This window comes from Danio aesculapii, chromosome 23 (genome assembly GCF_903798145.1).
Source record: "Danio aesculapii chromosome 23, fDanAes4.1, whole genome shotgun sequence".
In the NCBI taxonomy this organism is placed as follows: domain Eukaryota; kingdom Metazoa; phylum Chordata; class Actinopteri; order Cypriniformes; family Danionidae; genus Danio; species Danio aesculapii.
The window spans coordinates 36924436-36938271 of NC_079457.1; the positions used below are offsets into that span (position 1 = coordinate 36924436).

Here is a 13836-nt window from a genome sequence, read left to right on the forward strand (position 1 = left end):
AATTGGGCTTTACGTTCTCGCACAGACAGCGAGGTTATTTTACAGCAACATTTTTATATATGTTTTACAAGAAACTGCAAACAAAATACCAAGCTATTGCCGTAAACATAATGTGCACAGTAGTGCTACAAATTTATCTGGCTTCTTTAAATTGTTTTGAACAAGCAGGAAAATATAGCCTACGATTGCGTATTCACAGATCGTGTTTACATTGGTGCCTCGGCCAATGCAATTTTCCTGCTGCTAGTAAAGTCCTTCAAAAGTTAACTTTCATCGACTAAGAAAGACAGTTTAAAATACAGTGGACTCAGCAAATATAGATCTCACAGGTAGAAGCACACCCCTCCTCCGCAGCACACCATCTAGATTATCCCCTCATTCTTCTCCTCCTCCATGGGTCCTACCTTTGGAGTGCGTCACGTGGTTCTGCTCTTACAAATAACTCGCAGTAAAGTAGAGAGCAAATCAGAGAACAGTTAAATTAGGCATTATCTGGAGCAGCAGCAGTTATCTCCGGATACAGACAAGCCTCGGTGACAAGTCCAAACGCGGAGAGGACAACTACAAGTTTTTCGACTGTCGCTTATTTTCGCTAAAGTCTGAATTCTGGGCTAAAATCAGGAAGAAAGAAGATACTGGGAACTTCGACGGCGATATTCAATCAAGTCACTTGGAAAAGAGGGTTCCCGACTTTATCACCAACCATCCTTATCTGGTGAGATAATGCAACGAGAGCTCTTGGATGAAACTGTATAAGCCCTTTGCTTAAAGCTATCAACGTTTTTATGTAATCTGCGTTTTTGATGATAAAATATAGATGTTAAGAGATTACAATGCAGCCTGATTCCCGCCGATGATTTAATGGATTTGGGATAGAGTTTTCCCAAGATATCTAAAACCGCTGCTGATAATTATTTATATCTCGTCCGTAAAGATATGGAGAGTAATTAATGTCATTTTAGTCTATTAAACACAAATACAAAGATAACAAAACAAAATAATAATAATAATAATAATAATGGCTTGTCCAAATTGACTTTAGCCAAATCACTCAAACTATTTCTTTAGATTTTAATAATGGTTCGAATTGATAATTAGCATATAAAGACGTAGTTAGGAAATTGTCAATGTGTTAAAATAATTTGTGTTTTGTTCAGTTGTTATTAATCAATCAGAACTACTATTATACTGTATTGTTTATTATCATTACTTGTAAAATGCCAATCTGATATTGAGAAAATAATTTGATTTTTGGTTTGTCATCAGGAAAGAATTCCGTTCTCTGTGGCGCTGATCAGAAAACCATTGCATTGGAGATTTTGGACGTTAACAAGGTTTTTAACTACAATCTGGGCGAATTTTGAGATTTCGAAATCTAGCTTATTAACTGGATATATCATGTATTCGAGCCTGGCTTTATCTTCCAACCCGTCCCCCTACGCACACGATTCTGGGAACTACATCCATCCGTCTGCCAGCTCACCTGTGTATGTACCCACCACTCGTGTACCAGCGATGCTCCAGACCTTGCCCTACCTACAGACTTGCGAGTCCAGCCACCAAGCCCATGGGATCAGCAGTCACCACGCCTGGCCACAGACTGGCACAGAGAATTCTTCGTTCAATCCTGGTAGCCCTCATCCGCCGCCCGGTTTTTCTTATTCGCACAGTCCGCCGATGAGCAGCAGCACCGGCCGAGACGCCGCGTACCAGAACCCGCTAGTGTTGAGTAACGGCGGCCGTGCGGATCAATATGGAAGTGCCCTGGTGCGCTCCGTCGGTGGCTCTTACTCCAGCCCGTACGCGGCCTACATGAGCCCGGAGATGGCAACCTCATGGACGCCTGGACCCTTTGATGGCGGCATGATCGGTCTTCAGGGACGCCAGGGAACACTACCGGGAAGGAGGTCCAGTATAGGTAAAAACCTTACCATGTTTTCGCCTTCTCACGTTTTTTTTTTTTTTTGTCTGGATATGAAAAAATTTAACCTACTCTAAAATATTGACGATGGTTGGCTATATATATATATATATATATATATATATATATATATATATATATATATATATATATATATATATATATATATATAAATAAATAAATATATATAAATATATATGCATCGTTTTGTTTAACGCACTTGAAATAATTTCGTCCTGTGTTAAATTTAATACTACTAAATGGCAGTTGGATAGTTTGGCAATAGTTTAAAATTCATCTTTCAAGTCAGCAGGCAAAAATGGTTGGAATGGAGGGGGGTTCGTTTGATGCTGTGATCTTACAATTTATTGCTGCGGTTTTAAAGGTTATTTATTGCTTTTCTTAAGTGTTTATGTTAGACTTAGAAGGGGCTAGAATACCAGTAAGGGTACTCGGGCACTTTGCAAAACCTAATCAAAACAAAACTTGATCTTATTGCACTAATACACATCCTTTAATGGAGCAATGCAATCACTTTAATTTAAATGTTAATTTAATTCTCAACTATTGTCTGTCCACGTTGATGAAAGGGGCCCGTGCGCACCTCATAATTGTGAGAACTATCCAAGCTACTGTCACCTTGATCAAACTTTTCTAAACAGACCATTACAGCCAGATACACATTTAGCGGCCGTAGGCTTTGAAGTTTAGTGCTTTAGGCGGACACATTTTCTTTGATAGTCTATAAAATGTCACATATCTTTCTACAACTCTGGACGATTTATTCGGGCTTACATAAGACTTGAGCGTTTGAAATTTAGCAGTTGCATGTTTCTGATGTTTCGTTATGAAAATATTGATAGCTTTTATTCCAGATTATTATAGCAGTCCACCAGAAACACTCACAAATACAGAGGGTTTGAGAGGACACTAAATCTATTAAAAATAGATTATGAATCCACGCATCTTATTTGAAATAAATTGTTGGAGGGCGTCACGTGTCAGTATCTTGATTGATCGGTGACCCCTGGATCTTTAACACTGATAAGAGCCCCATTGACATTCCGCTCGCCTGAAGCTCTCGTGCCTAGTCAGTCGCCTAATAGACACTCCAGTGACCCTGGTTATGCTCGTATTAATCTATTTTTCATTCTGTTTGTCACATTCCATATACCGCTGATACTCAGTGAAACAACAGGCCTGTTTTGTCTATGTGGATCAATTCAAATGCTGAGTTCTTCCAATGCTTTAGGCTACATGCATATAGGTTTCCATAAATACATAGGCCAAAAAAAAAAAATCCCATCTTTTCGTTAAAGTCTTGGAAGATGTTAGCACTTTGAATTGAACCGAATATAAACATATAGCCTAGCCTATAAGCCTACCCGTTGTTTAAATAATTTTTATCACAAACGTGATTGGATAAAATATATGAATGAGAATAATATTAAAGAGGCGCTATATTTAAATATTATTCATACTGAATATTTAGATTTTCGTTTGCGTCATCTCTCTCTTCACCTCTTCAATTAAATGTTAATATAATGAAATTTCTTTGAAGGACTTCAATGTTTAAACAATTTTGAAAGTATCAAAATATTTAGAATTTAGTATTTATATGGCACATCAGTGGAATAGAGTGTTTAAAATCGTACACGACCTTTTTTTAGTTATTATAATGTCTTAAAACTGCAAATGGCGACTAGGCTTTCATATTAAAAAAAAATAGGCCTTTTCAAATATGTCTAATTAGTTTAATTCTCCAGATATTTTATGCGAAACATTCGAGTACACATTCGAGTACAGGCTACATTTGAGGTTATTCACATTTGGCTTTTCAGAGTAATAATCAATGCTAATTTACAAATCACACTTTGAAAATATCTCTTTACGCATCGCTCCCGTCTTTCGAACTTAAAATATTCTGCGCAGTATTTTATGATTTTATCCAACACTGTCCTCTCATAAATCACCTCAAGCTCAAAAGAAAACCTTGGGAAATTAATGAAAAACTCTCCGTGTCTGCTTTCAGACATGCTGGATGACCTGCCGTGTGAAGGGCGCGAGTGTGTGAACTGCGGCTCCATCTCAACGCCGCTGTGGAGGAGAGACGGAACCGGACACTACCTGTGCAACGCGTGCGGCCTTTACCACAAGATGAACGGCATCAATCGACCTCTCATCAAACCACAGAAACGCCTGGTAAATGCACAGCTGTTGATTATTGTGTTTTAAAAAAACTTAGTCTTTACATGACCTTGTTCTGTTTAAACCATAGCCATAATAAATGAAGGGACTTAATATAATCACATTGATTTAGTCATAGGAGTGTTATTACTGTTAATACTATTTAGATTCCATGACAATGGGAAATTATTGTTTCTCGTTGTGAATTATTAGTAATAGGATAAAAGTATATTTATTAGGAGCTTAGAAATAATAGACTGTAAAAAATATGTATGATCTAAAAGTCATGACAACATATTTTTTTTACTTTAACTTATTTTAATACGTTGATCAGTTTTCAAAAAAAAATTTAGTTATACAATTTTTTAACTTTATGTTGTAAGTCATTTTAATTTATTTAAGTTTTAATAACTTGTAAACTGAATTCAATTCAACTTAAAGAAAATAAATAAAGCAGTGACAAATTTATTACAATGTGCAAAATTCCTTAATGTTTCCAACCTTGTTTGCAAATTGTTGATTTTTTTTATACTTTATTTTTATTTCTCTTTTTTTAAAGAAAAAACAAGGAAAAAAGATAAATATAATAGATTTAAAAATAAATAAATAAATAAATAAATAATAATAATAAATAAAATAAGTAGTACAATAAAACACCGGAACTTAAATGAACAGTTGACTGGTCGCATATTTCCTTACAGGTTACATTAACAAATACATATAGAAATCAGATTACACTTTGTAAAGGTATAAGTACAATCCATTTCTCCCAATATTGTAGGTATTTGTCCATTTGTAGTTTTAAAGAAAAAGTCATCCTCTCCATATTTTGAACATTAGATATGATATCCAACCATTCAGATTTTGTAGGGGGTTCCAGTTGTAGCCACTTTCGAGTCACAGTTTTCTTACTGGTTGCTAGGAGTATTTTTAATAAATACTTGTCTTTTACCATTAAGTTGGCTGCAATATTTCCCAGATAAATTGTTGTAAAAGAAAAATCCACATCATCACCAAAAATATTTCGTATTACTTGCATTACGTCCTGCCAGTTATGACTGAATGGCTGGGCAACTCCAAAATATGTGAAAGTGGTTTGCCAAGTCTTCTCCACATTTCCTCCAGCACTGTCCCCTGTCCTTCTCCCGTGTTTGCATGCATGTTAACTTGGGGGTTATAAAGTATCTGGTAAGATTCCTCCAGCAGAAATCTCTCCACATACCAGAGCTGGAAGAGGTGGCCTGCACTGAACAGATATTCAACCAATCTTCCCTTGAGATAACTAGGTTGGATTCTCTCTCCCATTTTAGTCTGATGTCATTTGTTGAATCTTCCTTGGTGGATTGGATGGCAGAATACAATTTTGAAACAAGTCTCCTATTGTCTTTGTTCCTGTAGATGTCAATAACTAAGTCAATTAAGTTAAGGGGATGGCTCTCCAAGCATCTAATCTCTCTATTAAAGTAGGCCCTGGTTAAAAATTGTTGATTTTTATTATAAAATAATGCTTACAAACAAAATAGTCTAAAAAAATTAAATAAATCTGCATATTTATACTCATGTTAGTGGGTTGATTTTAAATTTGATGGCCATTTCTTTGGAAGGACATAAAGACAGAAGTTGCGCAAAACCTTAACTGCTGTTCAATTTCCCATGAGTCTCTCGCTCTCTCTCTCTCTCTCTCTCTCTCTCTCTCTCTCTCTCTCTCTCTCTCTCTCTCTCTCTCTCTCTTTCTGTTTTCATTTTTGCCTTCATGACCTTGTCCTTGGGTCGGTCTGTTTTTAGCCTAAGCAGCGAAAAACTCAAAACAAGCACCAATTTATGGTGCATGTGAGCTGAGAAGGTTCATTCTTGGTCTAGAAGATTATTGATATTATTTGCCTGTCAAATTAATCTTGCATGTGTTAAATAACTGGAATACACAGTTCTGGTCACAGAGTTATGATCCTTTACTTTTTGTTTTTAAAACTATTACTTTAATTTTAAACAAAATACCTTAACATTACATTAATCTCTGCATTATATTTTATACCAACATAATTTAATAAAACATAATTAAATTACTTCATTGACTTTGTTGTCATGTTACAATTCTTTAACACTTTTTATTTTTCAAATATCTATTTTTTAAATCAATGTTTGGCATGTCCTTATTTTCTTCTATTTAATATCTTTATTTAATTTGCTGTCTCAAAATCCTTTCAGCTTTGTAAAATTCTTTCAAATTAATCACCTCTCAAACTTCTGTCTGTTCCTGTCTGCAGCAAAGCACGTCACGACGAGCAGGTCTGTGTTGCACTAACTGTCATACTAGCACGACAACACTGTGGAGGAGAAACGCAGAGGGGGAGCCAGTCTGCAATGCATGTGGACTCTACATGAAGCTTCATGGGGTAAGAACAGGGTTTTGTCTGTATTCTTGTGGTACCCAAGGATTTTGAGAGGTTGCTTGGTGTAAATAAGTGTGTGTGCATGTGTGTGTGTGTGTGTGCGTGTGTGCGTGCGTGTGTGTGTGTCTGTGCGCAAGTCTGTAGTCCACGTGATGCAGAGGTCATAGGTATATTTTATCGGAAAAGAATGAGAATGGAGAGAGGAAGGGGAGTTGCTTAAATAAGCTTTGTTCTGTAAACTAGCTCTTCTCAAAGCTGACAAAATGACTCACAAGAAGATAAATTAAATCTGCACTAGCTTTTATAAAGTTGTAATTATTGTGGTTTTTGAAAGAAGTCTTTTATGTTTACCATTGCTGCAAAGCTGAATTTTCTGCATCATCATGCTTGTCCTCAGTGTCACATGATATTGATTTGCTTCTCAAAAACACTTAAAAAATACACTGAAAAATGTTTATTATTATTAATATTATTAATAAAAATAATAATAATAATATAGGAGTAATAATAATAACAACTAAACCGAACTTCAACGCTGAACACTGGACTGACACAGTTTCAATGTACAAGAATTTCTATATTAAGCTGCTTTGACACAATCTACATTGTAAAAGTGCTATAGAAATTAACATAAATTGAACTATTATTGTTAATATTAATAATAATAATAATTACAACAACAACAGCAACAACAACAATAATAATAATTAGATAATAATTAGGTTTTTTTTAATCATACTATTTTAGGGATATTTTAAAACCAATAAATTAATAATTTTTATTCAATATGAACACATTAATTGATTTAAATTGATATAAATTGATAATGTTACAGAATATTTCTGCTTACAGTTAATAATGTTCTTTGAACTTTGTATTAATATAAGAATGCTCTAAATGTTGTCCAGGCCTCCACAAAAAAAGGTTAAATACAATATACTGTTTTTTTTTTGTTTTTTGTTTTTTACCATATTCTAATAAGAACCATTATTAATTATTTAGCACCAATAATAACTGAGCACCTCATCATCACATGAGAATGATTTCTAAAGAATCACATGGCACTAAAAACTGGAGTGATGATAATGAAAAATCAGCATCGCCATCACAGTATTAAATTAAAAAAATTAAAAATCTATTTAAGTACATTGTAGATATTTTGAGCTGTAATACTTTTTCACAAAATTTCACATATTACAGTATTCATCAACAAATAAATGAATCTGGGGTGAGCAAAAATTATTTAAAAATGCATAATTATGCCAAACATTTTACAACCAGTTATGAATACTTATATTGAAAGCAAGTTTACTCTTTATATTCATTGACCCACCAGCAAATTTTATTCTTTTTTTTGTAACTTTAATTTGAATACTGAATAATCAGTTATTTTTAATAATTACAGTATTTTTTCCATTTCTCTTGCTTTAGGTGCCAAGACCATTAGCAATGAAAAAAGAAAGCATTCAGACAAGGAAACGCAAACCAAAGATGCCCAAAACCAAATCATCCTCAGGTAAGAGTGGACAAAAGCATTTTAGAAAGAGACATTCATTTTGAGACGAAAGCAGACATGAGTGATTTGAATGGAAGTGTGGGAGTGAGTGAGTCAGAGAATGTGTGGAGAGAAATATGGGGTGAGCGAGAGAAAAAGGGAGGGAAAAGGGAGTAAAAGAGAGAAAGAGAGAGCAATAACAGCTCTTTTTTCTGCTTTCAATGAACATGTGTTGTGCATGCGGCACCGGCACATACACGAACGGATGTTTGACGCCATTAATTGTCATTTGCAATAACCAGCATGTCGAGTTTGCTGTTCTTTTATTATGGCTGTCATTCACATTTTGTTCTATTGGTCGGCAGGGTCAACAGTGTCTGGCGCTACGTCTCCCACTTCACTGCCTGTGTCAGAAAACGCCTCTACAATAAAAAGTGAACCTAGTATCGCAGCTTCTCCATATGCAGGCCAAACTGTTGTCTCGGTCACACAGGTATGTACTCTTGTGATCGTCTTGTCAACTTTTAAAGGGATTTTTTTTTTCTGTTGTACACACAAGAAGGTATTTTGAAGATTGTTTGAAAGCAGCAGACATTGTCTTCTATTGTCCTACTATAAAAGTCATTCTACAGAATATCTCGTTTTGTGTTCAACAGTAGAAGAACCAACTGAGTGTGAGCAAATGGTGAAGACATTTAAATTTTTTGGTTGAACTATCTCTTTAAATATGAGTGGGCTAAATGATTGATTCCAGACTTCCAGACTTAAGTTAAGCATGCTTTGAAAAAATAAATAATCTACAATTGTCAGTTAAACAATCTGAACCCTTAAACATCTTAAAACTTTCATCTGTTGGCAAATATACAGATATGCATATACATATATATTAATATCAGTGTTAAGCAAGCTACTTGAAAAATGTAGTGAGCTAAGCTTTTAGCTACTCTACTTAAAATGTAGCTTAACTACACTAAAAGCTACACCCTGGGAAATGTAGCAAGCTAAGCTAAAAGATACTTTGCAAAAGTAGCTTAGCTACATTTAAGCAATTTTTACAATTTTCATTTTTAAATCGAAGCAACTTAAGTTATCATTCATATCTTAGTGATCAATAAAACTGTCAATGAATCATATGAGGCAGACTTGTTCAGTTCAGTTATTTACTGTAAATAATATGCTGTACCAAACAGAACCACATACCACACAGAACAGCAAAAACAAAAAATCCAGTAAAACCAGGTGTTACGCATTTAAAATACTATAGTGATGTATAGTAAAGGGAAATATTTACGAATAAGCATTAAATTACACTAACTTACATATTGTAGTATCATTAATAAATATCATGAAATAATAGTAATTACCATAGTATACTTTAGCCTTTACTACAGTAAACTATATATATATGTATACTCCTCTCCCTCAGTCGTCTTTCCATCAAGCAAGTTTCTTGTGTCAGGCCAATGATTGATTTGCGACGTCACCAACCAGAGCAAGAGGTGGCAGTAACGCACCAAAAAGTTTAGTTTCAGGTAGAAGAAGAAATCGTCATTCTCGCCATTATATGGATTTACCTTCATCAGCTAGTTGTTGGTGCTGTCACTTATTGATCTGCGATTGGTAAATATAGCTTGTGTGGACGCTACTGCACTACTTGACTTAAAAAAATAGCTTCGCTACTGAAAAACTAGTGGATTTATAAAGTAGCGATACTACCGTCACACTACTGAGAAATGTAGTTAAGCTAACGCTACTCAACACTGATTAATATATACATTAGTGCCATCCAGTTTTTAGATGGGAAGTATGCAAGTATTTCTATGGAAGTATTTCCCACTGGAAGTATTTTTCCCAGTAAGGATTTTATAAAGTCTTTGTTCAAGCATTATAAGTCAAAAATCAAGCAAACCAGCTATGAAGAAAATCACAACATTACAAACAGTACTTTGAAACAAAGAAGAATATGAAAATTGTATACAAAGTATAAGACTGTGTTCTTAATTGCTTTAAAAAGAGGAAACAATTACAATTTATTGTAATTGTAATTCATTGTGCAATCCAATCAATTCTGCAATATTTAATTATTTCAAACACACTGAGAGCTCTATTTTAAAGATCTAGGCGCAAAGTCTAAAGCACATGGCACAAAAGCACATGGCACTCTTGCTATTTTAAGGATGGAAAATATGCTCTGCGCTCTGGTGCATGGTCTAAGAGGGACGTGCTTGTTCTCTTAATGAGTTATGAGTGTGTTTTGATCAGAACGTACATTAAACCAATCAGAGACTCATCTCCCATTGCCCTTAAGAGTCAGTTGCGTCAAGGCATGACACATTTGCTATTTTTATGGTGGACTTTGTACGTGGAAAAACTGAACGCTTCACTAGTGAGAAAGCAAGTAAACAGACCATCTGCAGTGCGAGGATAAAGAATGAGCCTCCTCCATTCGGCCTCTTTACTTTCTCTTTACTTTGCTTTTACACTTTACTTTACTCCTTTACTTTCGTATATAAGGAAACGGGTGTTGTACGCACTCCACTGAAGACATCCATTATATATAGTTAATTTTGTTTCTTAAGTGCAAAAATATGTTTCAAAACTATTTCTAAATTCAGTTCTAATTTCCAGCAAACAAATAAATGAACAATAATAACGAAGTGTAGTCAAAAAACTGAGTTATATCCAAACACACGTCCTATTGTTATAATAATAACATTATACAAATGCAAATTGTCATGAATGAACTGAAAAAAGGCATGAAGGCATGAAGAAGACATGGAGGTACTGGTTTTTATAATTTTTTTATTATTATTTTAATAAAAAAAAATTTATATGTAAAGATATTTGTGTATTGATGTACATCCTGTGTGTATTAAGCAATGTGTACTCCTATGCACCTGCTTAAGTGCATAACTAACTCGCTCTACGCCGGACTTTTAGTTGGTCAATGGCGCGATCTATTTCAGTTCCTTAAAATAGCAACGTGCTAACAATATGCCTTAACACACCTTCTTTTTAGACTGGAACACCCATGAGTACACAAAGTTGCTCAAATACATTTGCCGTTAAAACAACGTGGCACAAAAACGTGAAATTTAGGGTTGCGCTGGTATGAAAATAGCAATAAATCGCGCCAAACACATCTTGTGCCTTATTGCGCACAGTGTATCATAGGGCCCTGGGAGACCAACTATATTATGTAATTATAGGAGCTGGTGGGGCCCATTATTTTGGCTGGTGCATTGCTTGCTGCTACTCTCTGATTGGTGGAATATTCTATACAGTGTCATGTGTACATTGTCTGTACTAATTCTTTATTAATTAAAAAAACGTTGAATTATTGGGAACAGATGGATTCAACAAAAATATGTACACTCATTTAACTTTCTCATAGTTCACAACAGATCTGCCTTTAAAGGTTTATAAGATGAAGTGCAGAACTTGATTCGGTCCATTGTGAATTGATTAGATGGTCGTGGCTTGCTATTGGTGGATCTTTTGTGATTGACAGATTTTCGCACCATCATCAGAGTAGAGAGATGTCATTGAAAATGAAGGGGATGCTACTTTGATAAAAAGATTACAAGGATACATGAATTTAAAAAAAAACTTATTTAAAAAAAGGTCAATCCTATGTTGTGTTTCACTGAAGAATGTATGTTATCATTCAACCACTGTTAAAGATAATATATTGTCAGCTGACAGCATTTCTCTGTGCTTTTTCTAAGGTATCAACACAGTTGGATAGTGCCAGTTCAGCCCATGTGGACATCAAATATGAAGACTACACATACACCCCGACGTCGATCGCCCCACAGAACTCCTGGTGTGCTCTGTCTCAAGCATGATCTGAGACCTTCGCTGAACCTCTCCAGCACAGGAGAAAAGACTTTTAACTGAATCTACCTAATAGGACTTTTACACAAATGTAGACAGACGGAGCTTAGGAAAGCAAGACATTGACTGTAATTTGTGCTACTTTGCCTCCTTGATTTATGGTGGCATATCTATGATGTCAGGGCCAATTCATGCAATTTCACTAAGAATATGGTGGACGACAAGTAGCACCTCTGTAACAGTTCCCGAGTTCCAATGATCTGGAGGACAAAAAACATGCTTTTTATGGCTACTGAACATTTCATGGCTTAGTTGTTAATGATTACCTTTTAAGATACATTATTTATGTTGAGATAAGAATGGTGGAGGCACACAAGTCTCTCTCCCACAATTCTCCTTATCCTTCAGGGAATGCGTCTTTATGGTCGTTATGACTTGAGATCGCATACTTTCCCTGGATGAGGCCTTTTAAAAGTTTCCTTGTTGTCTTTGCTGATTCTAGACTCTGTCAATGTTGTATTGTATTCCTCCGATGATCTGAAGTGCAATGACCCGTGCCGCTTTTCAGCCGATTTTGAAAAGGGACACGTTTATATTAATTGTTTCGAAATTTTGTGTTTTGTTTTTTGTCAGAATATGTTAACCTAAATTTATTTGATGTATTTTGTTGATATATATTGGAATTATATCGTTTTATTGCATTTAAAACTGACCGACATCTACTTTGTGTCTGCGCTTGTTGAGTTGTCCAGGAAAATCTAAACTGTTTAAGGGTTAGTTCACCCAAAAAGTGAATTCTGTTGTTAATTACTCATAATTATTCATTCATGTTCTGGTCACAAATTAAGATATTTTAGATGAAATTCGAGAGATTTCTTGTCTTCCGTAGACAGTAAGGGTCACAAGACGTTCAAAGTCCAGAAAAAGGAATCAAAAACATTGTCAAAATGTTACATGTGACTTAAATTGTTCAAATGTAATCATATGAAGCTCCAAAAACACAAAAAAAGTAAAAAAAATGTATGTCTGTTCACCTACAGTATATCTTCTTTGCCACATCAGGTCATCAAGGTGAGGTGTCATTAGGTGTACAATTTTGTGTCATTAGAGTCAGCATTTTGTGGAAAACATTGTCAAACAAAGTTGTTTTTACGGATGTTTTGGTGGGCCAGAACTGATTTTGGTTTCGAATGATTACAGTTGAACCATTGAAATGACATTGAATTTTTTGACAATGTTTTTGGTTTCTTTTCTGAACTTTGACCATCTTAAGACTTGCTCTCTATGAAAGATCAGAGAGCTCTTCGATTTAATCTAAAAAATCTATAAATTATTTGCATATGGGTAAATAACTAATAACAGAATCTCAATTTTTGGCTGAACTAACTCTTTAAAGTCATGTATGTGACTTTTAAATATGAATTCATAGACATATTTCTAAATCTGTACCACAAATAAAAGAAACACAGCTACTACAGAAAAGAAATTCCCCAAACCAGACTTCTGCACACACATTGTGTTTGGTCTTTTCCCAGTTTGACGAACAACATCATGTTTCCCATCGGATCCAAATAAACAAAACTTGCTTTTATCACTAAAGTGAACTTTGGACCAGTTTTCTGTCCACACAACATGCTCCTCAGCAAAGATTAGTCTAGCCTAATGATTTTTTTTTTTTGCTGATGAAGGTTTGATCACTACAGGGCTTTCAGTCCTAACTCTCTTTATCTTCAAGACACTGTATGCTGCGTGACAGATCTTTAAGCTCAATTGATGAGCAGTTTCAATTGCAATGTTGAAAAGATTGCCCATATTCTCCACATTATCCTATCATCTCATCTATTTCTCTTTTGTGGACGACCAGCGTTTTGGGGGGACTTGAATGAGTTAATGAGATTGTAAAGATGCAATATTCTAGAAATCACAAATTTGGAACAACTGATGGCAGATGCTATACTCAAAAAAAAATCAATTGAGAATGATTGTTCTAACTACTTGTTTAAATG

The 13836-nt window shown here is 34.9% G+C and overlaps 1 protein-coding gene across 1 annotated transcript; it reads left to right on the forward strand.

Annotated features, from left to right (window-relative positions):
- Nucleotides 1-459: 459 nt before the first annotated feature.
- Nucleotides 460-13429, forward strand: gata5 (GATA binding protein 5). Its single transcript, XM_056450025.1, has 7 exons — nt 460-715; nt 1267-1918; nt 3954-4123; nt 6373-6501; nt 7930-8014; nt 8359-8486; nt 11722-13429. The coding sequence occupies exons 2-7, from the start codon at nt 1399-1401 to the stop codon at nt 11839-11841; spliced, it is 1152 nt and encodes a 383-aa protein (XP_056306000.1). The 5' UTR covers nt 460-715; nt 1267-1398; the 3' UTR covers nt 11842-13429.
- Nucleotides 13430-13836: the final 407 nt, after the last annotated feature.

What these genes read in the sequence shown, in the direction of transcription:
- gata5 (XM_056450025.1), top strand. Translation starts at nt 1,399, where the DNA reads ATGTATTCGAGCCTGGCTTTATCTTCCAACCCGTCCCCCTACGCACAC. An exon ending in TCAAACCACAGAAACGCCTG is followed by an intron (nt 4,124 to 6,372) that starts GTAAATGCACAG and finishes TCCTGTCTGCAG; the next exon opens with CAAAGCACGTCACGACGAGC. An exon ending in CAAAACCAAATCATCCTCAG is followed by an intron (nt 8,015 to 8,358) that starts GTAAGAGTGGAC and finishes ATTGGTCGGCAG; the next exon opens with GGTCAACAGTGTCTGGCGCT.